Source organism: Dendrobium catenatum, unplaced genomic scaffold (assembly GCF_001605985.2).
Source record: "Dendrobium catenatum unplaced genomic scaffold, ASM160598v2 original_scaffold_235663, whole genome shotgun sequence".
Classification (NCBI taxonomy): Eukaryota; Viridiplantae; Streptophyta; class Magnoliopsida; order Asparagales; family Orchidaceae; genus Dendrobium; species Dendrobium catenatum.
Window position 1 is genome coordinate 1,038,392 of NW_021554071.1, and position 24,562 is coordinate 1,062,953.

Below are 24,562 nucleotides of genomic sequence, written 5' to 3' on the forward strand. Positions count from 1 at the left end.
TCTTTCAATTATTAAAGAAAAAGTGTTGCATCCGAGGATGATTATGATATAAAAAGCTATGTCGATCCAACTTCCTAAAGCAATCCAAGTCTTTTTAGCTCGATACAAATTGATTTGTCTAAACAAGTTTGAAGTAATTGTCACCATATGATTAAATATCTTAATATATGTGACAATCCTTAGATTAAAACTATATTGTAGACGATTACTTTTCATGATTTTATTATTTAATTAGAAGAAGGATTGAAACAATCATTTACATTCTCCACATCCTTCTTGAAAGTGACATGTTGCTTCAGTCAACCAAACATGAATACCCATATGGTACATTAATGAGTGGTCATTTTCAGATGCTAACAAGGCAATGCTATCATATTATATTTATCAGGTATCAACTTTTCTTAATCATCTTTATAGATACCAAAGCAAGATTGATTTTTCCTATAAAATTGCAACCTTCAGTTTACTTTCATATTATAATTTATAATATGATAAAGATTGTTAAATAATTGAACTAAATGATATTAGGTTGATCAAGGATGTTAACATGTTGATTGGATTCTTCCCACTCACCTAAGTACTAGTTTGACCATCAAATATCTTCTTATGACCCTAACCAATGGATGAGATATTGATTCTCTTAATTTCATTATTTTTCACACTGAATATAGTAATTTCAAGTAGTATGACTTGGATATTGAAATTTATATATTAATTATAAAATATAATGGAGTAATAAGAACAATAGTTCAATAGTTTCATAGTATTAAAGATAAAATTTCAACTCTCCATCATATATTTACTAATACACCTCACTTTCATTACAAATAACAAAAAGCATAGTTTTATTGAATGGTGGTCATATTTTGATTTAAATATTGATTGGATCATAAAAGGTCTTAGTCATTGATATGTTACCATAAAATTCAGCTAATTAAGCAAGAATTTTTGCTCAACCATTTGACCTCCATTTCAACAAACCTATAATTAGAATATGCATCTCAATCGAAAGAATCTAACGATCCCAAAAAAATCAACTTATTCTAAAGTTATTAACACTTAAATGCTTGAAAATTATCAAATTTAAGGGGATAATCAAGCGATGTTCGAATTGAGAGTTAGGGATTTTGACAAATATAATAAAAATGTCGAAATCTAAAATTTCTAAATATACATTCATTTCATACTTTGAGGTGGATATTGAGTGGAGTGAGTTCTAGAATTTGAAAAATCCTTAAACTCTAGCCACCGATCAACATCAATGATCATTGCTAATGAACGTCATATTCACTTAAAGTTCGTTACCACTGATGATTGCCTGTGTTTGCATACTTGATCCCATCCAGCCTTTATCAATGGATATCGATGTCTACAATCATCTAATCATCATCATCATTTGTCAATCGACACTGATATCCACAATCAACTGATTTATTATCAATTGACTTTCATGACTATCACACCTTATTGTTCCTTTATCATTTTTCACTTTTATCACCTAAGACTATGCAAATAATTTAGACTTTATAATCTCACATTTTCAAGAAATTATTCCGTGCGGATTACGAACGGGAAGAACCGTTCGAACTGTGAGTGTACATATTCATACATAGTGTGCTTTAAATTTTGTACATAGTTTGTTTCAAATTTTTGTAAATACTGTTTGTACATTGTGTGTACAATCACAATCCGAATGATTATTCCCATCCAGACTAATTTCTCCTCCTTTTGAAGTTAGAAGGAATGATGAATTTTTATAATATTTATTATTATTATTTTCATTTGTTCATGCTGCCTGCCATTATTTCTTTATGGGCTGTGCACTAGGAGCACCTTTTGGGCTTCAAAAAAAAAAAAAAAAAAAAAAAAAAAAAAACCAATCCAAAAAAAAAAAAAAAAAAAAAACACATTCCCGGTCTATAAACCAAAATTTAGCAGGCTGCGACTGGGCCCTTACTCGTCTCGCTCACTGTAGATCGAAATCAAACCTCTTTACTGAGAGAGAGAGAGACAGACAGACAGACAGAGATGGGGAATCATCTCGCCGGCTTCGGCTTCTGGAACAAGGAACCTCCGCCGCCGATGGTTTTGGTGCCACCCATCTTCGATTTTCCCCCTCTCACTGCCCGCACAAGGTCTGGATGCTTACTCTGTCTCCTATGAACAATCGCAAACACAAAATCTTTGTCGTTGCTCTGGACCTGTTCCTATGAAAAACCTGAGCTGTTTCGCAATACCCTCCCTTCTGCTCTTGTTTTTCGTGAACAAGGAACTAACGAGGATTATTTACAATGCTGTAATTTTTCTGTCATTGCCATTGTGCTTTGCTTGGATTTCTGTTGCAAACGATTTTTTATACTTTTTTTTAGTAGATTTGTACTATTAAATTGCTAGGAACATGTCTGTGGAAGTTTTGCTATTGTCATGTGGAAATGAGGTGGTAGAAATTGTTATATGATGGAACAGGATGCTGGTTCCAGCTTATGACTTGCTATTTGGGAAGCTCGCACTGCGATGCCTGTTTGAGGACTATTTTGAAAAGACAAGGCAGTTGAACACTATGATTATGCTGAAGCCATTGGAAGATCCTCATGTGGATTTGGTTGCGACGGTATCCTTAGTTTCAATTTTCCTCCCCTAATTTTTTTAAGACAACTTTATTTCATTCTATTTACATATCTAACTTTTAAAACATTACTGTTTCATTCCTACTACCAATATACAATTTTAATATCAAATATGACACTCTTATATTTCATTCATACAGCCATTCCACCTTATAAACTTTAATATTCCTTACACCTATATTTGATGTATGAGTGATAGAATGGAATATTAAAGTTTTTGATGCTAGATATATAAATAACATGAAATAAAGTGGTATTTATGTAAATCCCCATTATTTTCAATAATTTCGACTTCCAATTCTCAGTGCTTATTTTTTGATCAATATTTGATTTTCTTTGTTGTTAAATGATGTGTGCCAGAACTTAATCTCTTTCAAGTTCCAGGTTGCAAGCCTTAATATGTTTAGGTATCTGGTTCCTTAGATCGGAAAACTGGTGAGAATGTTGTGGGGAATGCCTTATTTCGCTGGCAAAGGTTATATTGATTACTATCTCTGCTAGTATTCAAGTTTTTATGAGTTAATATCTGAATTTGTTTTTTCATATGTTATAATTTTTAGGGATTTAGATGACCCGCACACTTTCATGGATATTTTCATATCTACCAATGATCCGTAAGAATCTGATTCTTATGAGATATGTTGCATTCACTATTTATTTTAATATGTTTATCAAATTTTTTTCTTGTAAAACTTGGTGAGCTAATTCTTTGTCAATCTTCCCATGTTTTGGTTAGCATTTTACGCTTGAGGTCATGTGCATACTATCCAAAATTTGGATTTGGGGCTTTTGGTATATTTCCAATGCTATCAGCGAACAGGTATGATTCTTTTGCCAATTGGAAGTTACCTCATGAATTCATTCCCATTTGTTCTTTGACTGCATGTACAGGTTACAGCCGGAAGATTATGGTGTCATGGGCTTGAGATATGGATCTGAAAAACTTTCTTTTGGTGCTATGTTCATGCCGTTTCCTGGTGTGTGTCTTTCACAATTTAGTTTGATATCATGGCCTTGTATGCTGTACCCTTATATACATATAATTCTTTTCATTTATAATGATATAACCCTTTAGAAATAATTGTTTGGCAGGGGAGCAAAAGATTTTTAACCTACATATTTTAGTGTACATTTAATTAACTTATGTCAAGTGTGTTGAGCTATGATTTAATGACTTAATTTTCTCCTATGAAATAATTGTATGATATTGAAGTATATTTTTTTTCAAGCTATTTGCACAAATTTTATGTAGAGAAATCAATGTTTTTTATTTTAAGTGCTGAAAGGTGAATATGTTTTCTCTTTGTAAAGGTTGTAATGTTATACATGGTTGAAAAACTTAGTAACTTAAGTCAAGATTGTAAATTATGAATTGACTTTGGAGTCCTAGGGGTTGTCTGGTTCACTGACTTTAACTCATTATTTCACATTAAATGTGCGACTATAACCACTCTCTTGTGCATCTCATTAGTCTATATGAGTTCTTCAAACAGTTATTACTCCTGAAATGAGTGTCTATGCACAATTGAAAGTCACGAACCACTAACACACTTAAATAGAGGTACACAAATGGAACTCGCCCACTCTTGGACCTTGCTATGCCATTGTGAAAGACCTTAATGATCATCGAGCCAAAAATTGCACTGGGAGCTTTGATACAACTTGTTGGATGGTGGAAGACCACTAACCTTAGTTGGATCACATGTATTTTTTTTGTGTCACCATCCGGTTAAATATCTCATGTTAATAGGTAGGGGCCATCATTATCATAGAAGCAACTCCACTTATGATTTTACATGAGATGCTGGACTATTCTGATACGGGAGAGGGTAGGTGGGACTAGCAGGGATGGATAGGGCAAGGAATTTGGTCCTCCTTGTGGGGCCCATTAAACCTAAGATTACATATGTGAGAAGAGGAATTTAGTAAGGGATTAATTAGGAAGGGTTTCCTAATTGAAATTCAAATTAGAGAGTGAAATATATTAGGAAAGGGGGAGGGCTAATTTAGGAGAGAAATAGGAGAAGCTTATTTACGGTTGAGTTTAGGGTTTATTTTGATTTATGCATAATTTGATTTGAGAGTGCTGTAGTTTTCTTTTTGTGAGGGATCCTAACGGCGTATAGGATTTGGGAGAGAAGGTCCTTCTCTCGAAAGAGGACCATTGTATCTTGTTTTGTTCGTATTTAAATTTTTATCAATAATAATCTATTTTTTGTTGAATCTCTTGGAGTTTGTTGATGTTTTTGATACGAAGACGCATCAAATTGGAATCAGAGCCGTGTTCTAGACAAAAATCGCCGTCGGACCATCGCCCGACCACTGACCGCCGCCGGACTTCAGCTCGACCACTATCGGCCCACTGCCTGGCAGCGGAGCGACTTCAGCCCGACCACTGTCGGACCACTGCCCGGCCACCGACAGCCGACCGTCGACTGTCGCTGAACTTCAGCCCGACCATCGTCGGACCACTACCTGGCCGTCGATTGTCGCCGGAGTTCCAACCCGCCGCCGATCGCCTTCGGACTTCAGCTTGACTTTCATCGAATCACCGCCGACCACCTCCTGACGTCCACCTAGCAGCTGAGCGTTGTCGGATTTCCGCCCGACCTTTGTCGGATTATTCCCCATCAACTGAACTTTTGCTCGGATGCTATCAGACTTCCGCTTGACTGTCGCCAGACCTTTGCCTAACACTGTAAACTACTGTAATTTGACTGCTCCTAAGTCAAGAGACGGGTCAACATTTGTAATTCACTCAAATTTAGTGGAATCTTTTCATCTTGGCGAGGCCCCGTGATTTTTCCCTCTTTGGGCTTTCCACATAAAAAGATTGGGTATTTTACTTCTCTCTTTCTATTTGTGTGTTGGATATTTATGCATTGCTAAGACGAAAAATTTACTCACTCTACCACTGCGAATATTCTAGCCCGCAACAAAGATAATTATTACTTATTAATTACAAAGAGTAATACACAATTTAATAACCAAAAATTGTATAGCATTTAACCAAAAGTCCAAAACTTTGCCAGCATTATACACTAAACTAGTGAACCAAGGCACTCATAAACGCCAAATTGCACTAAAGCACTAAATTATGCATTGAAGAATTATAGAACTACAAACTTACAGGAGCATACCACAAAACTATAGAACTATAGAAAATCAGCACAAAACTAATAGAACTACACAGAATTTAAATAAGAATATGACAGAACTACATAAGCATGAATTCATGACAACAACAATACAATAACAATGCAGCAATCAGCACAACCACATATTTACCATTTCACCATAAAATCTAAACTAGACCCGAAGAGAAGTTTCCAACAACAACTTATAAAGTAATACATGTAATATGAACCAAACCCTAAACCGTGAAAAATTGAAAATAATTAAAAAATATATAGAAAACCCTAATTTCAAAAACTCTTTGATTGTTAAAGAATGTCCGCGAAAACTGGAAGTTGTTATGAAATATGAATCCCAAACCTCCCAGTAACCTCCAAATCCATCAACAAGAAAATAGTAGAAAACCCTAAGTAGACAAAGAGATTAGAGAAACAAACAAATGTAATCTTTGGGCTCGTAAACTTCCCTTGAGATGTTGCCTATATATACTGACAACTACTGTAGAACTAACGAGAGAGCAAGAGGCTAAGGGCAAAGAGGGAAAAAGACGAAGTTGAGAAGAGCAAGATAAAGAACTCGAACAAAGTTGACATAATGATTGAACGAGAGAAGAAAATGGATGCCTGGATGGCCAAACGAAAACTGATAAGGCGTTTACTTAAAACCTAAATCTCAAAAGTGCTGATTTTCGAGTCACTTTCGGGTTTCTAGGTCAACTCGAACTCGACCCGATTTTTGAAATTGATCGGCTTGTTGAACCCAAACCCGACCCACTTGACAAACTGGTTGACCCAAACCCGAAATTTTTCTGGTCAAGTTTCGGGTTGGGTCAAGTCTTGACTCCATAGTTATCGGGATGTGTAACTAACCATTAGGGCTTGCGCCTATAGAAAATCAAACATCAGATCATAAAGTCATTGCAAAGTGATGACAAAATCTCTTGGTAGTATCTTATCTAAAAACTCAATCTATCTTATGAAAATTTATCTCGAAATTTAATTTGTTAAAACTATCTCTGTCAACAAAAGTGTTGCAGAGAGGCCGGAGTGTGAATTTTTGAAGCCATAGTGGGAAATGGATAACACCAGGAGCATCGAGTAGTAGTGGGGATAGGAAGCAAGAGACATCATTTGGTAGTAGCGAGGGGAAACTAGTCGTAGAAAACAAGGTGCATTCATACAACAACTCTTATCATAAAAATAACTCTAACTTCAGATGTTGTGACTGTGAATTTGATGTAGGCAAGGGGGGTCAAAACATTTTGGATTTTTAATTTTGTGAGTTTTCTTTATCAGCTCATAAATGCTTTTCTTCTACTTAATTCAGCTCATAAATTATCTTTAATTAGGTTCATTCCCCCTAATTTTTTGGAAAAGCTCCAAATTTTTGCAAGCAAAAACTATATCTTCCTAGGAAATAGAAATGACACAAAATTTTCAAAAACTATATAACATTTAAAACAAAAATAACTTCACTTTTATAATATTAGAGGACTTACAAACTTTGACGCTTACAAACGACAAAATAAAGACACCTAAAAGAGCTTGCATTCGTTGAGAAGAAGGATACAGGTGGGGTGGTCACTTGCGGCGAGAAGAAAGAGATTAGAAGTCCAAGACGTAGATAGGATAAGCTCGCAAGCCTTCCCAAGAAGTAGAAGAAGAAGAAGTGGAAAAAGCTCTCAAGCTTTTCCAAAAACCCCCAGGTTTTCATGTCCAAAAATCACATCATAACACTCTTTTTTTCTATACAAAACATCTCCTATATATAGGAGAAAAGGGCAACCAAACGGCCACCAAAAACACTAATTAACCCATTAAATTATGGGAACTAGAAGACCAAAAGTTTAGTCCAGAAACAACACCCAAACAGCTATAAAAAGGTCATAATTAATTCCAGAACAACAGCTGAAAAGGCAGCACAGAAAACTGGGTAAAAGTAGCCACGGGAACGCAACCAGGGAAGAAACCGAAAAGGCACACAGGGGATCAGAATCAACACCCAGCAAAGGGAGGTGAAGCAGTCATGGGACCAGCACCTGGAGGAAACCGAAGGGGCAGCACAGGAGACGGAACATCACCAAGCAAGGGAGAACTAGCCACGGGAAAACAACACCAGGAAGAAAACACAGGGAAGGGGAAAGGAAAAGGCAGCCAAGGGGGGCAAGAACCAAAAATAAATTCCAACTTGTTTTGAGCCCCCCATTGCCTACATCAGAATTCAATGGGCTGAGTCAAAACGTATAGTTATCATAGGCATGCTTTTACACTTGAAATGAACTAGAAAAAAAGGCTAAGAATAAAAAAAAGGGGGCAAGAACCAAAAATAAATTCCAACTTGTTTTGAGCCCCCCATTGCCTACATCAGAATTCAATGGGCTGAGTCAAAACGTATAGTTATCATAGGCATGCTTTTACACTTGAAATGAACTAGAAAAAAAAGGCTAAGAAAAAAAAAAATGAATTGCATTCTCAAAGAACACAAATTTTCAGATTCACACTACCATTTGCACTCATAGGCGCCCTTAATTCAATTTCCTTCGTTGGAAATTAGTACGTTGTAGTGGGATTTATGAGTGTTTAACATTTTGTCAAAAGATCTTTTTGGAGTCCTTGCAAAATAGAAGCTTAGGCTATGAAGACTTGCTCTCTATAATGACAATATATCACTCATTTCTTGATCTATGAAAGCACAGGTGATTGCTGTATTTGACTTGAGTGTTTGTATCCTCGTCATTTTGTTTTTGAGACAGTCCTACCGTAGCATCATTATCGCTCTTACCCTTTTTTGATTGTAGTCTTTAAGCTGTTTTGAGTGCGCTCTTGTAGTTATATTTGTAGATGTAAATTGTTTTGGTTTCTTGTTCGTCCGTGGTTACTAATTGCATACTTTTGTCTCTTGTATCTGGTTAGTATCCAGGGAGACTCCAATCTCTGCTTGGGTGGTTGGAAGAACAGGGAGGTTAAGCCTGGGTGTGAAGTATGATCCCCCAAGTAAGTGTAATAACTCGATCATTTTAGTTGAACACTTGCACATTTGAATCCAACAGCTTAAAGTGAAATATATTGCTTATTTTTTGTTCATATACTTGGGCAAAAACATGCCATTTATTTAAGCTGCATGAGAAACATTAATCATGACGGTTAGGTCTACTATGAGACAACAAGCCTAATCTAATATTTTATAAAGTGGCCGGTCTACTATGAGCACCAAGCCTAATCTGATGATTTCTAAAGCTGCTGAATATTTATGATGAAAAATTATCAAGTGGAAGCTTGGAAAAATTGATCATTCATACCATCATCTGTGTTTCTTATGGGTTTAATTCTTTGGCAGATGGAAGTAGACGTCCTATGAATTTCAAGGATTTGAAGAGCTGGAGTTGTGCAATCGGATATGGATTGGGCTTAGGCAGTCCTTTGAGTCCATCATTTAATTTCTCCCTTGAGCTTGTTAAACAATCACAGGTTTTTTTTTCATAGTTATTTAGTCAGAAAACTTTATTCCAAGGATAGTCATTTCAATTGGTTATTTTGTGTAGTCTACATTAATATGCCTTTTAATTTGTTAAGTATCGCACTTTTTATAGATAATTTTTTTACCAGGATTTGATTTATGACATGCGAAGGTTTTGTGAGTAGCTTGAAGATGAGACTCTTTGAGTTTGTGAATTAATTAATTGATGAAATTCTTTGGGTTTGTAAGATAGATAGATCATTTTTTCAACTAATCTTTAATATTTTCCCGTCTATTTTTTTTTTCGTCTTCATCTATGTCTAATACTTGACCTGATTTAATTGGGGTTTATGAAGTTTGTAATCAATTATTTTTATTTCTTTCATTAGATTCAAGATATATTTTTGTTGAGAGGAATATTCTTTATTCTAATTTAGCGGCTTATATTCTCAATAAGTATTTGTGTTTGTACAATTTCTTGTTCTAAAACAATCTATTTTCTAAGTGACTCTTTTCTCTATTGTCATCGCTTGTGATAATTATATCGTTAATATATATATGATAACAATTAATATTTTACCATCAAGGATGTATTTTATAAAGAGGTTATGACTCTTTGGCTTTATTTATATTCAGTTTTATTCATAGCTTTTGTGAATTTACCAAATTATGCTCTCGGAGATTGTTTAAGGTTTACACAGTCTTTTAAATTTGCATGCTTTGTTCTTTGTGCAAAATCTATAAAATCTAAGTGGTAGATACATCTATACTTCTTTTTCAACATCTCCATGTAAGAAAACATTCTTTTCATATTAATGCATGGATCATCCACAATTAGTTGCAAGAAACTAAGATGCGTATTTTATTCATTTTCACAATATGAGCAAAAATTTCTTGGTAGTTAGTTACGTAGGATCAACTAATTGCTTTGGCTGCTAATCTCGTTTTATACTGTTTTAGGTTTTCATCTGCTCTATATTTTATAGAAAAAAAATTATTTGGAAACTACAATTTTATTTCCTTTTATTAGTCCAAAACCCTCCCAAGTATCTAGAGCCCAAAACACCCAAGAAACTCCAAGAAGAAAACAATACTTGCATGCCCTTCCCTACCCCTTACTTCTCCTATTTAAAGACTTTTCCACCTCCTCAAATCTTTCCTAAAAATAATTTTCAAATAAATTCAAATCCCGTGGACCCCACCCTTAGGCGGTAATTTAATTTGGGCAAGAAAGGAGGAGAAATTGCCTCCTTTGGTATACAAGAGCCGGCCCATGATGGGCTGGCTGAGGCGGTTCCAAAGGAACCGCTGTATCAGATGGATTGATCATTATTACTCGATAATGATTCTAAGTCTTGAGCTTGCTGGAGATTTCGATTGACTTTATTCCTTTTTATCTAGACTTGAAAGGTTATAGTATCTGAATTTTTTAGAATTTGTGATATAGGAATGTCAAGATGTCAGAGGTTTCATCAAACTCATCTTTTAGTTGAGGGTTCTCTCCATAAAGATAAGTTTAATTGAAAAAAAAAAAAACTTTGTTTTTTGTCCAATGTAGCATCTTTTAAATTAAGATTTTTTTGGTAGTAGGATGATAACATTTATATTCTTTTTTAGTGGAGAAATATCCAATAAAAAACATATTTGAGAGCTCCAGGATCAATTTTAACTTTGTATTGTTTGTGGATGTGGACATAGGCAATGCATGCAAAGATTTTTGGAGGAATTTTGAGAGGAAGTTATTTGTGGGGAAGAATTTAGCTAAATTGTTTAGATGACTTTGAAGCCAATCACTCTAAGGGTATTCTTTATTGATTAGATATTTATCAGTTAGGACTACTTTCTAGTATCTTTTTGGCATATTATTTTGGAAGAGAAGAATTTTGATGATTTTTTTGCCATTTTATTTTGTTGGAGAGTCTTAGGATAGGAGGATTGATGAATTATACATTCTTTTAGAAAAAAATGAGAATATATGATTAGAATAATTACGAGCATTATCATCACAAAATTCTTTAATGTTAGCATGGAATTATTTTTTATCATAACAACAAAATTAAAGAGAATAATACTAACATCATATTTTTATTTGATAAGATATACCTATGTCACAAAGTGTAATCATCAATAAAAGTGATAAATCCTATAGCTCCAGAAATGTTGGAGATTTTGTAAGGCCTCTAAATGTTGGAGTGAACAATTAGAAAAGAAGTAGATGATCTAAAATCACTTTTAAGAAAAATAACATAATGGTGTTTGGCAATTTCATAAATCTTAGAATGAAAAATTTCAATATTCATATTAAAAAAAAGAAAAAATATAAATTGTAGGGTTTTGAAAGAGTGGTGTCCCAGCCTATAATATTATTTGCAAATGACTACTATATTGAGGGTAAAAATGAAGGAATATGACAAGTAATTTTTATCTTCGAAAAGAAATAGAGCATCATTCTCTCTAGCTTGCCCAATCATTTTCCTAGTAGTGGTGTTCTGAAATGCGATGCACAATGATTAGTAAAAAGGTTTACCTGGCAGTTGTGTTTTTTAGTGATTTTATGAATTGACAGAAGATTTGTTGTAATATAAGGAGCATGCAGGACATTGTTGAGGGTAAATGTGGAGAATATTGAAGCATTTTCAGCTACAATAGTTTTTTGAACACAATCCACCACTTTTATTTTTTTATTGCTAGGGCAGTGTTTACAAGCTTGCAAATGCTTGCAAGATTGTTCTTGTGGTTAGTGACTCTTGAATCTAGGATTTATGTGTTAGGGGAATTATTTATGGCATTGAAAATATAAAAGTTATAAGTCATATTTTTTTGAATTTGGGAGCATGATTTACATGATTTTTCTAGAAAGTTGAGAAAGTTCTTGAGTTTTTAAATTTATTTTTGATCGAGCCCTTATGATTCCCACAAGGCAGACATACCCTCTTTAGGTAACTTTCTTTGTATCCACAATAAGATTAGGGTTTTTTTGTGGAATTTTCAACATTTTTCTTTTGTGTTCTTTTTTTCTGATAGTAATTGCACTATGGTATGCATTTGGAGAAGGCTTTTGTCTTTCTTTAGAGAAAAAGTTTGCAGCCGTAAGTTCCTTACCTTGGGGCTTGGTGGTTGTTATGGAAGATGTTTCAGAGATTATAACATGTAGCATTATTGTTCTTCTTCCTTCTTCGACTCGTATAAAAGAAAAAAATGTCATTTAGTAATGGTAAAGTTTTTCTGCTTAAGATTTAGACATGAATTTGAATGAAGTCATTGTTGAGTCTTTGAGAATGCCGCATAATATCATCTTAAGGTCTTGATAATAATCAAGTTCAATCCAATAAATCTTCATTCCATTAAAGTACTCAATAACAGGATATTACCCCACTTTTGATTATGTTTGCTTGGCAGCGTCCCAAACTTCCTTTGCGATAGAGAGGAACATCTATGGTCCATTGATTTAGGCAACATGATATTATGCAACCATGCTATAATAATGGAAATTGCTTTATCCCAAACTACAAATTTTGGGTTCTTCAACTATGGAGGAGGATGTATAAGGTGCTAATTATTTTCTTTTTCTTTTAGAAAAGTCTACACAATTTGGGATTACTTCAGATAGTTTTTTCTTGTTTAAATGATATAAGGCTTATACCCTTTGGAGTTCTCCCTTAAATCAATATGAATTTCACTATTCATAATGATTGACTCCTTAGAATGAAAGTCAAAGAAATCAAATATAATGAAGGAAAATACGAATCTCGACAAGAAAGTAAGAGAAAAAATGTTGAAAGAAGAAAACTCTTATCTCACTCCCTAATACCATGTAGAAAAGTAGAAATATTATATTGAATTTTATTGCTTAATTTTGTATAAAGCATTGATGTATATATAAACTTCTCCAAAAGTCTATAATAGAAAAAAAATCAAAGTTATTTGCATAAAAAGAAAATGTCCACAAGAGAGATTAGTGGCTAGAAGAGGAAGAGGTACATGGATTGTAATCTTAAGGTCATAAGAGGATCGGTTGAACAGTTGGAACTCCTAATTTGTGTTCTCAAGGATCCCTTCCAAGAGTGATTGATTTGTTGGTCTCACGTCATTAAATATATACTATTCTCGATGATGAAAGTCACATGTGTTTTGAATTTTGTTCCTAGAAACATTTCTATTGTAGCAGATTTTACAAAAATCACTTTCAACCAATAATGTCAAAACGAGGAGAGAGAAAATGATATAGAGGGAAATTATTGGAGAGAGAAATAACTGACAACAAGCCTCATATTTGAGCAAGGAGATCACCTCTCCCGAATATTTTTTAAATTCTACACTTGATTAAGGACTAAAATACCCGAACAAAAAAGAATAGTTTGCACGTTAGAAAGTAAATTTTTTTGTTTTTTATGTGCGTTAGAACACACATTTATATGCCTCATGGAATAGCCATTTACCAAGAGTCTATATAAATATGAAGACTTGTGGAATAACCTCCTAGAATAGTTGTCGGAACAGCAGTCAGAAATTGGAAATAGCAACATTAAAAATAGCTGCAAGGAGCCACAAGCGGAAGCTCCAGGAAGGGGACCATTAAATAAACTGGAAAACATAAGAAGCCAATCACAGCCACTTTTGGAATTAGCACAAATTTACACCTTAGCATAGGAAAACCCGACCAACCACATCCAACGGAAGTGCCGTTTATCATTGCCACACTTTTTTGAAATGCAAGTATATACTCTTAACTTTTTTTTTTACCACTCAAAATGTAAATTTGAAAATTCAAAATGATTGATGAACACATCTTGTAAACTTTGAGTTTGCCATCACTTCCTGCACAACATTTGAGGAGGCCGAAGAATTCTCAGTAGTTTTAAATGAAAATTCTCAGTCTTTCCTCATCCTTTGTTATGATCTTCATGATAAAATGATTGTGTAGTCTTGTATTTTGCTTTGGAACATTTTAATTTTGTGGAGCTTCTTAAATAATGCAAACTTTGTTTCTTGCAGTTAATCGCATCATTCTATCAGCATGTTGTAGTACAAAGAAGGGTGAGGTCTTCTTCCTTGCATTTTTAAATCATAAAAACACATTTCTGTTGATTTTTCTTGGCATATCATTCTGCTGCTTTTTTATTTTTTTTTAACCATACCAATGTTGCCATATTTCTGATGGACAATTGGATTTTCAGGCAATTCCATGCTCTTTTTTCCAATTAAAATTGGTATTGTTTCTTATATCTTTCAAAGTAGAATATGTAGGGAACAGTGCAAGTGATACTTCTCTAATTAGTACCTAGCTTCAATTGGAAGCATCCAAGTGTAATGTTTTTCTACTTTTCTAGTTCTGATAATCACATGCACTGGTTGTAACTAGTAGTTTAGTCTGGTAATTATGATTTACTGGTTTTGAGATTTAGTTGAATATCATATGGCTGGAAAAATGTTAAATACCTTATCTTTTCCACCCATTTACCATAAAAAGAAAGGATATTGTAATAATTAACTTAAAAATTCCTAAGCACATCTTACACGTAAAACCTGTATCCCTCTTCCTGAGGTTCCAATCTGTGTGATTTTAAGCTGTGAAGGTCTTGGAGATAATTAGCCTGGATGGTCATTATTTAAATAAGGAGGATTCTCTAACTCGGTTCATGTATCTATTGCAGACTGAGTTCTATAATGCGTATAGGTCTAAAATCTTTTTTCATCGACTTCTTTGGATGATGCACATGCTGAGAACTTTTCACACCCGGCTAATTATTATGTTTTTTTTCAAATTTTTTAAAGGCCAAAATATGTAAGGGTCGCATTTTGATTTGTATCATACGAAATCAGATGCATTTACATATTTAATGATTAGTTGTTAGTCTGAGTTCATTTTACTCACTTGTTTCCTATCCCTCCCTGTGTTGTATTTTTGTCATATATTACTCACTACACTTTAGGCATTAAGGCTAATAATGAAATGAGTTCACTACAAGAATTTTGAGTTATAGCCACATTTTTTAAGTACTTTGACTAAAGATCTCATTATTGCCACATTTATTAAAGAAATGTGAGTGAAAGTGCTGTAAATTGCTTTTTTTAATCACATTTTTTCAATAATGTAAATAGGTATAGTATGGCTGATAGTTTTTGTGACTATTGTAGCAAAAGATATTGGGTTGGTCATAATTTTTTTTAAATGACTAACATGTTTTGTGGAAATTTTAAAATATTTATGATAATAGCTAAATTTTGTAGCTTCTACAGTGGTTCTTACAACATGGCCTTTGTTAAATCCAATTTGGTCTTTGGGCAACACTCAAACCTTATTTGCAAGATTGACTTCGAAAAACAGAGAAATAGAGAGAGGGGGAGAAGAGGATAGGAGAGTTCTATGATTTCTATTTTGTTTGAAAGTAGAGAACCCGAGATAATCAAGTGTGTTCTTGGACTTTCCCTCTAACCCCTGATTCTCTTGTATATTTGAAAAGCAGCTTACAAAAAGAATAAGAAAAAAATTAGAAATATATTATCTTAATGATAGTATAAGAATTTTAGTAAATTTACTATCCTGATGAGTTGTGATGCTAATATGATTGAATGTATGTGTCAACCTTGGCAAAAGCTTGTGAATATGCGTCTAGAGATAGCATTTGAAAACTTCTATTCTTCATTGTTTTCTTTCTTTACAACTTACCTTATTATATGTTCATATTGGATGACATCTCTACAATGAGGGTCAAAGACAAGCCCATCTAAGAGTTGCTTTGCAACATCATTAAGAAAATGAATAAAAGATTAATTAAGGAATTAATGAAAAAGAATTTTTTTCTTAAACAAATCATCTATCAAAAAGATGATATTGGAAGAAGGTGGGCTAGTAAGGTGATGGAGAATCTTGATATAGCCGCTACTCAAGTGACTTTATAGGTGATCTCACTTATGTTCATGCGAATGAGCTAGCAATCGAGTTAGAGATTTTTCAAAATAAGTTGATAATCGAGTCAACAATTTCCCAAAATGATTCAATTAGTAAATTAAAATTTTTTTAACAAAAAATGAGTAATGACTCTTCAGCATGAAATGGTTCAATAAATAAGCTAAAGGATTCCTTTCAGGTCTTTAAGACTTTATATATTGTTCATTTATCTAGGTTTTTTGTTTTATGTACAATACTTATTCTAATTGTTTTCCTTTCATTCTCTTTTAGCTAAAATATAATAAATTAGTTCAAATGGTTTACCCAAAAGAAAATTAAGCGATGGATCAAACGCACTTTGGATTTTCAAATTTGGTGATTATTCAAATGCTAATGGAATTTGGTATCATTATTCGGCAATGCTTGGGGAACTCAATATGCCATTATCAGCAGTGCACGTTGGTATTCATTGCTTGACAATGCTCAATAAATTTGTATTTTGGCGTTCAGTAATACTCACCAAATTTAGCATTTAGCAAATTCGACATTTATTATTTAGTTGTTGGTCAATTATTAGAAATGCTTTAGTCACACATTAGACCCAAAACCTTTTTTATATCTCTTAAATACAAAGTCTAGCCCTAAAATTCGACATTTATTATTTAGTCGATGACTTGTTTAATGATGTATATATAAAAGAGAAGGCCAAATAAGACTTGAGAGAAGTATCATATAATTTTTTTTTTTTAATCTATGCACATTCATGCATTCAATTATTTGTTGCAAATGTTCAACTCAATAGCCTTGAGGATATGCTCTACACAATAGCTTGTTAATACAAAATATTCAAAGATGGAAAAACAAGCAACATATAAGAGAATAGATTTCATTCAATACTTTTATAAGGTGATTACGTCTTTTACAAATGGTTAAAAGCAATCATTAACTTATTTACTTGGTCATTCTTTATAAAGAGTCACTAAATCATGCTAAATAGTCATTATTTATTTTTTTAGAATCATTGATTTACTTATTGATTTATTAAAAAAAATCGTTGGCTTAATTATTGACTTATTTTGAGAAATCTTTAACTTGGTTATTGATTCACTTGCGTAGATATTGGTGAGATTATTTACACAAATTGCTTGAGTCAGGGCTACATCAGGATTCTCCATCACCTTGTTTGCCTCACCTTCTTCTAGCTTCAACTTTTTGAAAGGATGTTTGTTTAAAAGATTTTTTTTTTCTTTTTTCATTGATTGCCTTAATTTGTTTTTCTTGGCATTCTTAAATATATTGCGAAGCAACTCTTGGTTGGGCTTGTCTTCTACCCTCATTATAGGTGTGATATGATGATGTAGGACTACAATGCTTGCAAGGGTTTTATTAAGATCTTGTACAACTTATTGATTGGAGAAATAACAAAGAGAACTATTAGCAAATAAAACGATGAATCAAAACATAAGATCGGTCATTTTCGTTTAGGCTAAGTTACATATCAAGGGATTTGAATCATCAAAATATCATAGGAAAAATGATATCATGCAAAGTAGTAGCTTTCAACGAGAATCCCTAGTCTAACAATAAGATTAGAAATCAAATGAATGCACTCAAATTCCTACATTTACTAAGCTTAGCAGAATCGGGCAAATGCTACCTTCATGAATACAATCAAATCACAAGAGAGGATTAGACTTAAGAAATACAAAAAAAAAGAAAATTAGAAAACCTTTGTTAAGGATCGGTTGCAATCCTTCACTTGACGATCTCAAGTTGTTCTTTAATAGCTTCAACCAAGGTGTCCAAGATGCGTTCTATGTAGTCCTCAACCGTATGGTCGATCCTCGGGTTGACGTCGAAGAAGGTTGAATGGAGAATATGCACGAAGCCGTATTCGTCGTAGGCAAGTCCGTAGTTAGTGTCGGGATTGACCATTCATGAATGCTAGATGATGATTTCTTCCAATGATTGCTAATAAACTTGAACTCCGTTGAAGAGAAAGAAGTTTCTCTTCAACTTGAAGTGGGGGGTGACAAGGTATGACTGTCTAAGGGATGGAGGCTTAGGAGAAATTAGGTTCAGATTTTGTGGAGGAAGAAGTGCCAATCAATCCTCTAATTAATCCTCATGCGTAAAATTAATTAAGGGGAGATAGAGAGAGGTAGGGGTGGCGGCATGAGAGGGAATTAGTGGGGGGGGGATTTGTTTCCAAATCTCAATTCTTGCTTTAGGAAAGAAGATAATGAGGTGTGGGGGTTATGAGATTTCGGCCAAGGAGGGAATAGGGGATTTGAAATTATTTCCAAAGTAAAGAATTGGGTTTTAGGAAAGATTTCCTATCCCAATCCCAAAGAGGGGGCTGGCAGCATTAATGGGGGAGGGCTTCAATCAAGTGTTTAATGCTTGGTTAATTTAGGTTTGGGAAATTAGGAAAGTATTTAATTAAATCCGATTTGAATTTGAAATTCAAATAGATTTAATTTAGGAACTTTCCTAAAATAGATTTGGTAATTTAGGAAAGATTTTAAATTTCAAATTGTTTGAACTTGAATTCCAAAATATGTTCAAATTATGCCAATCCAAATTAGGCAAGGGAAAGAAATGGGGGAGGGGATCTAGGGCCGCGGATTGAAGGGGCTTCGGGCATGGGGCCGGCGGCTAGGTGAGAATTATGTGGAGCTTGGTGGAGAGAAGGGGAAGGGCTTGGGGGAAGGGAGAAACCGTGGGTATGATGTTGGCCGGTGGTGGTGGAAGGGAAAGGAAGAGATATGTAATAGAGCCACGAACCCTACTCGTTTAAGTTGGTGGGTGATGCGCAATTCTCCCTCTCCAAGGGATCTCTCTCCGATTGCTCAAGCTCTCTCAAGAACTCATGCTAGGGGAAGAAAATATTTTAATCAATCATTCATTAACTTGCAAAGAAGAACAAGGGGGCTATCAATAGCCTCTTACAATGACTCAAATATAAAGGACAACAATGCCCCTAGGGCTTACGTACGACATCCCTTAATAAAAGGGTACAACGGGAAACTAAATAAAGCAAATACAATATGACATCATAAATAAGAAAATACAAAAAACAAATAAAAAATACAATGACTCAATAGTGGCAGTAGATCGACGGCCACGTCTCTAATAAACCTTCCATGATCTGATGTCCCCGTCATTCTCCCAGGGTGGGAGAAAGCTCGACTCCGTTGAGTATGTGTCTCTGGTGCTCTCGTAGATCTCTAATGCATCTGGGTCAATCTGCTGCAACTCCTCGCGGTCCAACCAAGTATCCTCCAACCCGGGCTTTCCTTTCCACCTGATCAAGTACCTCCTTCGTTCACCTTCTCTTGTGGATATGATATCATCACTCAGGATCGAGTTCACCTTTTCTGCCATGGGTGATTTGGGAATATTTGGTAGTGGAGGTAGGTTTGGGTTCTCACATGGTGGGGTTACACAAGGCTGCTGTATGAGTGGATTTGGTGGATTAAAATAACGACATTCATATGCAACTAGATCTTCTATGTTAAAAGAGGGACTAATATTGAATTTTGCAGGCATATCTACTACATAAGCTTATCATTGATTTTTTTAAGTATTTTGAAAGGTTCAGCACTCTTAGCATGCAACTTCTTAATTGTTCCCTGCGGGAACCGTTCCGGACGAATCCGCACCATCACGGAGTCACCAACCTCAAAAGTTTTAAATCGTCATTTTAAATCCGCATATAGTTTGTAATCATTATTGCTCTTATCAATTTGTTGTGCAATTTCTTTATGAAGTTCATGCAAATGGGATGCAAATGATGATGTAGACTCAGAAATTCTATACCTAGAATACATGGGTATAAGGTCTAGCGGCTGTCTAGGTTTGAACCCGTATACAATTTCAGAAGGACTTAGTCCCGTGGTTCGATTAATAAAATTATTATAAGCAAACTCAGCAGTAGGCAAAATGGAATCCTAGTCCCTAATGTATCGCCAACCAAAGACCGCAGCAGATTACCCAAACTCCTATTAACTACCTTGGTCTGACCATCCGTCTGTGGGTAAAAGGCAGTGGAAAATTACAATTTAGTGCCCATTTTCATCCACAGGGTTTTCCAAAAATAGCTAGTGAATTTCACATCTCGGTCCGATACAATGATTTTGGGTAAACCATGTAAACGGACAATCTCTTTGAAATATAACTTCGCAATGTGAGAGGCGTCGGATGTTTTGGAGTAAGGAAGAAAATGAGCCATTTTGGAGAACCGATCAACTACAACATAGATGGCGTCGTTCCTACGAAGTGTCTTGGGCAGGCCTAAGATAAAATTCATGCTAACATCCTGCCAAGGACAACTAGGGATAGGCAAAGGGGTGTACAGACCCATGTTTTGCTTATGTTGCTTGGCCAGTTGGAAGGTGTGACACCGACTGACCATACGACCGACATCTCTCTTAAGGCTGGGCCAATAGAAGCGAAACTCCACAAATTCGATAGTTTTGTCCCGACCGAAATGCCCAGCGATGCCTCCGGCGTGGAGTTCCCAGACAAGGAATTCCTTAAGGGAGGTGCTAGGGATACAAAGCCTTTGGTCTTTGAAAAGATAACCATCCTCCAATAGGAAATCGTCCACAAGGCTCGTGCTTCCTGTGGATAAGAGAGAGTAAGTCTCCTTGAAGTCGGGGCGTTTCAAATAATCCCTCTTTATTTGGTCAAATCCCACGACTTCTGCTCTCATCTCAGTAGTAGTCATACGACGACTGAGAGCATCAACAGCTTTATTTTCAACTCCCGCATTATGTCTAAGGGTATAAGTGTACTCCTGAAGGAACTCGACCCATCGACCGTGGCGTGCATTTAATTTCTTTTGGGAGTTGATATAACCCAGAGCTTCGTGATCCGAGAAAATGAGAAATTCTTGTGGGAGCAAGTAGTGTCGCCAATAACGAAGATAGTGGATCACTGCGTAAAACTCTTTGTTATACATGAAATAACGTTGTCGAATATCATTAAGTTTTTCACTAAAATAGGCTACTGGGTGACCTTCTTGGGAGAGGACTCCTCCAATTCTGACCCCCGAAGCGTTGCAGGTCACTTTGAAGACTTCAGAGAAATCAGAAAGTCTCATCACTGGAGCTTCCACCATTTTTTGCTTGATCTCATCAAAAGCTCTGGTGGCCGCTGGGGTCCAGTGGAAATCACCCTTCTTTAAGCAATCAATGATAGGAGATACGATAGTGCTAAAATTTTGAATGAATCTCCTATAGAAGGTGGCTAATCCGTGAAAGCTGCGGACTTCCCGGATGTTTTGCCATTCAACAATGGCCCTCACCTTCTCGGGGTCTGCGGAAACCCCTTGGGATGAAACTATGAATCCAAAAAAGATGATACGATCTACAAGGAAGGTATATTTCTTAGGATTGACATACCTTAAGACCTCACAAATTTGTCTTAAGTGGTCCAAGTGCTGGCTAATCGACTGACTATAAATAATAATGTTGTCAAAGTAGACGACGACAAACTTTCATGTTCCATGGGTTTCATGCGATAATGTGGCAGGTTCGGGAGAGCGGCTCCAGGGACGATGTCTATAGAATGCTGAATGTCTCTAGGTGGGGGTAACTGATCTGGGAGATCATCGGGAAAGACATCAGTATACTGTCCCAAAATGGGTTGGACTTCCTAAGGAATAGGTTCGTCAGATTCGGCGGGAATCTCACGACCCACTAAGGCGTATAGAGGTGCGTCTTGGGCAACCTTAGCGTCCAGAACCTTGGCGGTCATTAGGTTCAGTCCTTTCTTGGACTTAATAGGGTTGGATTTTGAGTCATCCGTAATTCGGGGCTACGATGGCAAAAGCTTATTTTTTTTTCCCGCATGTTCGTACACGCAGGTGTTCGAACGCCAAAAAATGTGGGCATCGTTATCATAGATCCAAGGGCGACCCAAAAGGATTTGTCCAACATTCATAATTAGCACGTCGCACCAAACATTCTCCTTGTAGTCAGCAAAGGAGATAGGTACATTGCTTCGTTCCTTCACCTCCAAGGCAGTGGAGTTGACCCATACTACCTTATACGGGTTGAGGTGAGGAACAACAGAAAGACCTAACTTGGATACCATGCTGGAAGAAACAACATTTATGAAATTACCACTATCCATGATGACCTTACAATTTTGTCTTTGATTTTGATGTAGGTGTGGAAAATCACGGTCCTACGCCAGTCATCCGTGGGTGTCGGGTGTGATAGTGCAAATCTCACCACGCAGATGGGAGGGGTATCCAATTTCTGAAGGCAATTGAGGACCGTAGTGTCATCATCCTCCTCGAAGTACTCGCCTTCATCCTCGACCTGGTGGATCTGATCAACCTCGGGCTCGAGATCATCCTACATGATATCTTTGATGATCGAGACTTTGTAGGGACTGGAGCACTGAGAAGCGATATGCCCATACCCCTGGCATCGAAAGCACTTGGTCCTGGGACTAGACTGAGGGGTATCTGGGGTGGGAGGTTTATTCCTAAAATCGGATCGAGGTGCAGGACCCATGGGTGGTCGGGTCGTGCTCCCAGAAGTGGGTTGAGCAGCAGAAGTGTGAGGAGTGGAACTACCCGACGGTCTGTAGGATGACCTAGAGTCATGTGAACGGCTCGGGTGCTGTGAACGGGTCTCCTCTAAATCAAGCACTAGGCTGTAGGCATTCTCCAGTGTAGCGACGTTCCGGGCAAACAGCTCATTGCGAAGATCCTCTCGCAACCCGGTTCGAAACATATACAAGATCTGCACGGGGGTGGTAGAGGTCTCCCCCTTGCAGCGAATCAGGAAGTCATCGAAGGAGGCGATGTACTCCTTAACTGGTTTGTTGCCTTGAGTCAGCCTATTCCACCTATCCAATAGTCGGTGGAAGTATGAGGGAGGTAAGTACTTCTGCTTGAGTTCCTGCTTCATGGATGGCCAATCAATAATGGGGTAATCGTTCCTAGCTTCCCTAAGGTTCTCTAAGTTGGCCCAAAATTGGTTCGCCCTACCCGTGAGCTTCATCTCCGCAAAACTGACCTTCCTAGCCTCAGAGATATTATACCACTTAAAGAAACTGTCCATACCTTTGGCCAAGTCCAGGAAGAGTTGAGGATCGAGAGTGCCATCAAAGGTAGGAGCGTTAACTTTAATATTTTTCATGAGCGGTATTTCAGGATCATTACGTGGGTCATGTCCATGGTAAGGAGCTCAATGATTGACATAATGTTGCCTCTCATCCGGGTAAGTGTCATCCCCATACATAGAAGGTGGTCTAGATGGGGTGTAGGGAGTAGGATGCTCTCTAGCTCGCTCAAGTGTGTCAAATCACTCAGTGGTGTTTCTACGAAGCTCAGCTAGGTCGTCTTGGTTCTCTTTGAGTTGCTGACTAATATTGTTCATTTGGCCTACCAACAAGTCTAAAGTCTTTCCTAGTTGTTCCGGGTCTATGGTTAGACACTAGGGGACACTTGGGGGTGAAACTAAGTAGTGGACAGCACCTAAATGCAAGGGTAGACTCTCTAGAATGTCACTAAATAATGCAGGAAATGTTTGTACAGCAACTACAACAAAGTGCAAAGTGTCTCTAGGAAACTAGGGAAGTTGTTATAAAGAGGGCAGCACCAAATTACCTAAGAAACAAGCCTTAATGCTCACTAAATGAGTGCAGAATTTTCTGAACAACAAACATAAACGATGATTAAAATGTTTTAAAAGATGTTATGCATGCGGAATTAACTAAGCATGATTACAAAAAGCCTTAGGATGATTTCTAGCATGAAAATCCTAAGCTAATCATGCTCTGATACCAGATGATGTAGAACTACAATGCATGCAAGGGTTTTATTAAGATCTTGCACAACTTATTGATTGGAGAAATAACAAAGAGAAATATTAGCAAATAAAACGATGAATCAAAACATAAGAGCAGTCACTTTTGTTTAGGCTAAGTTGCATATCAAGTGATTTGAATCATCAAAATGTCATAGGAAAAATGATATCATGCAAAGTAGTAGCTTTCAACGAGAATCCCTAGTCTAACAATAAGATTAGAAAACAAATAAATGCACTAAAATCCCTACGTTTACTAAGCTTAGCAGAATCGAACAAACGCTACATTCATGACTACAATCAAATCACAATAGAGGATTAGACTTAACAAAAACGAAAGAAGGAAAATTAGAAAACCTTCGTCAAGGATCGGTTGCAATCCTCCACTTGAAGATCTCAAGTTGTTCTTCAATAGCTTCAACCAAGGTGCCCAAGATGCATTCTATGTAGTCCTCAACCGTATGGTCGATCCTCGGGTTGACGTCGAAGAAGGTTGAATGGAGAATATGCACGAAGCCATGTTCGTCGTAGGCAAGTCCATAGTCAGCGTCGGGATCAGCCATTCATGAATGCTAGATGATGATTTCTTCCAAAGATTGCTAATAAACTTGAACTCCGTTGAA

General features: G+C 36.1%; 1 protein-coding gene across 1 annotated transcript in view; it reads left to right on the forward strand.

Annotated features, from left to right (window-relative positions):
- Nucleotides 1-2,022: 2,022 nt before the first annotated feature.
- Nucleotides 2,023-24,562, forward strand: part of LOC110116145 — a 36,071-nt gene continuing 13,531 nt past the window's right edge. Inside the window, exons 1-9 of the mRNA XM_020849618.2 lie at nucleotides 2,023-2,135; nucleotides 2,467-2,611; nucleotides 3,035-3,102; nucleotides 3,188-3,241; nucleotides 3,364-3,447; nucleotides 3,519-3,604; nucleotides 8,675-8,755; nucleotides 9,099-9,229; nucleotides 14,214-14,255. Of these exons, the coding sequence (XP_020705277.1) occupies nucleotides 2,029-2,135; nucleotides 2,467-2,611; nucleotides 3,035-3,102; nucleotides 3,188-3,241; nucleotides 3,364-3,447; nucleotides 3,519-3,604; nucleotides 8,675-8,755; nucleotides 9,099-9,229; nucleotides 14,214-14,255 (798 nt within the window). The 5' untranslated portion in view covers nucleotides 2,023-2,028. The remainder of the gene's footprint in view (nucleotides 2,136-2,466; nucleotides 2,612-3,034; nucleotides 3,103-3,187; nucleotides 3,242-3,363; nucleotides 3,448-3,518; nucleotides 3,605-8,674; nucleotides 8,756-9,098; nucleotides 9,230-14,213; nucleotides 14,256-24,562) is intronic.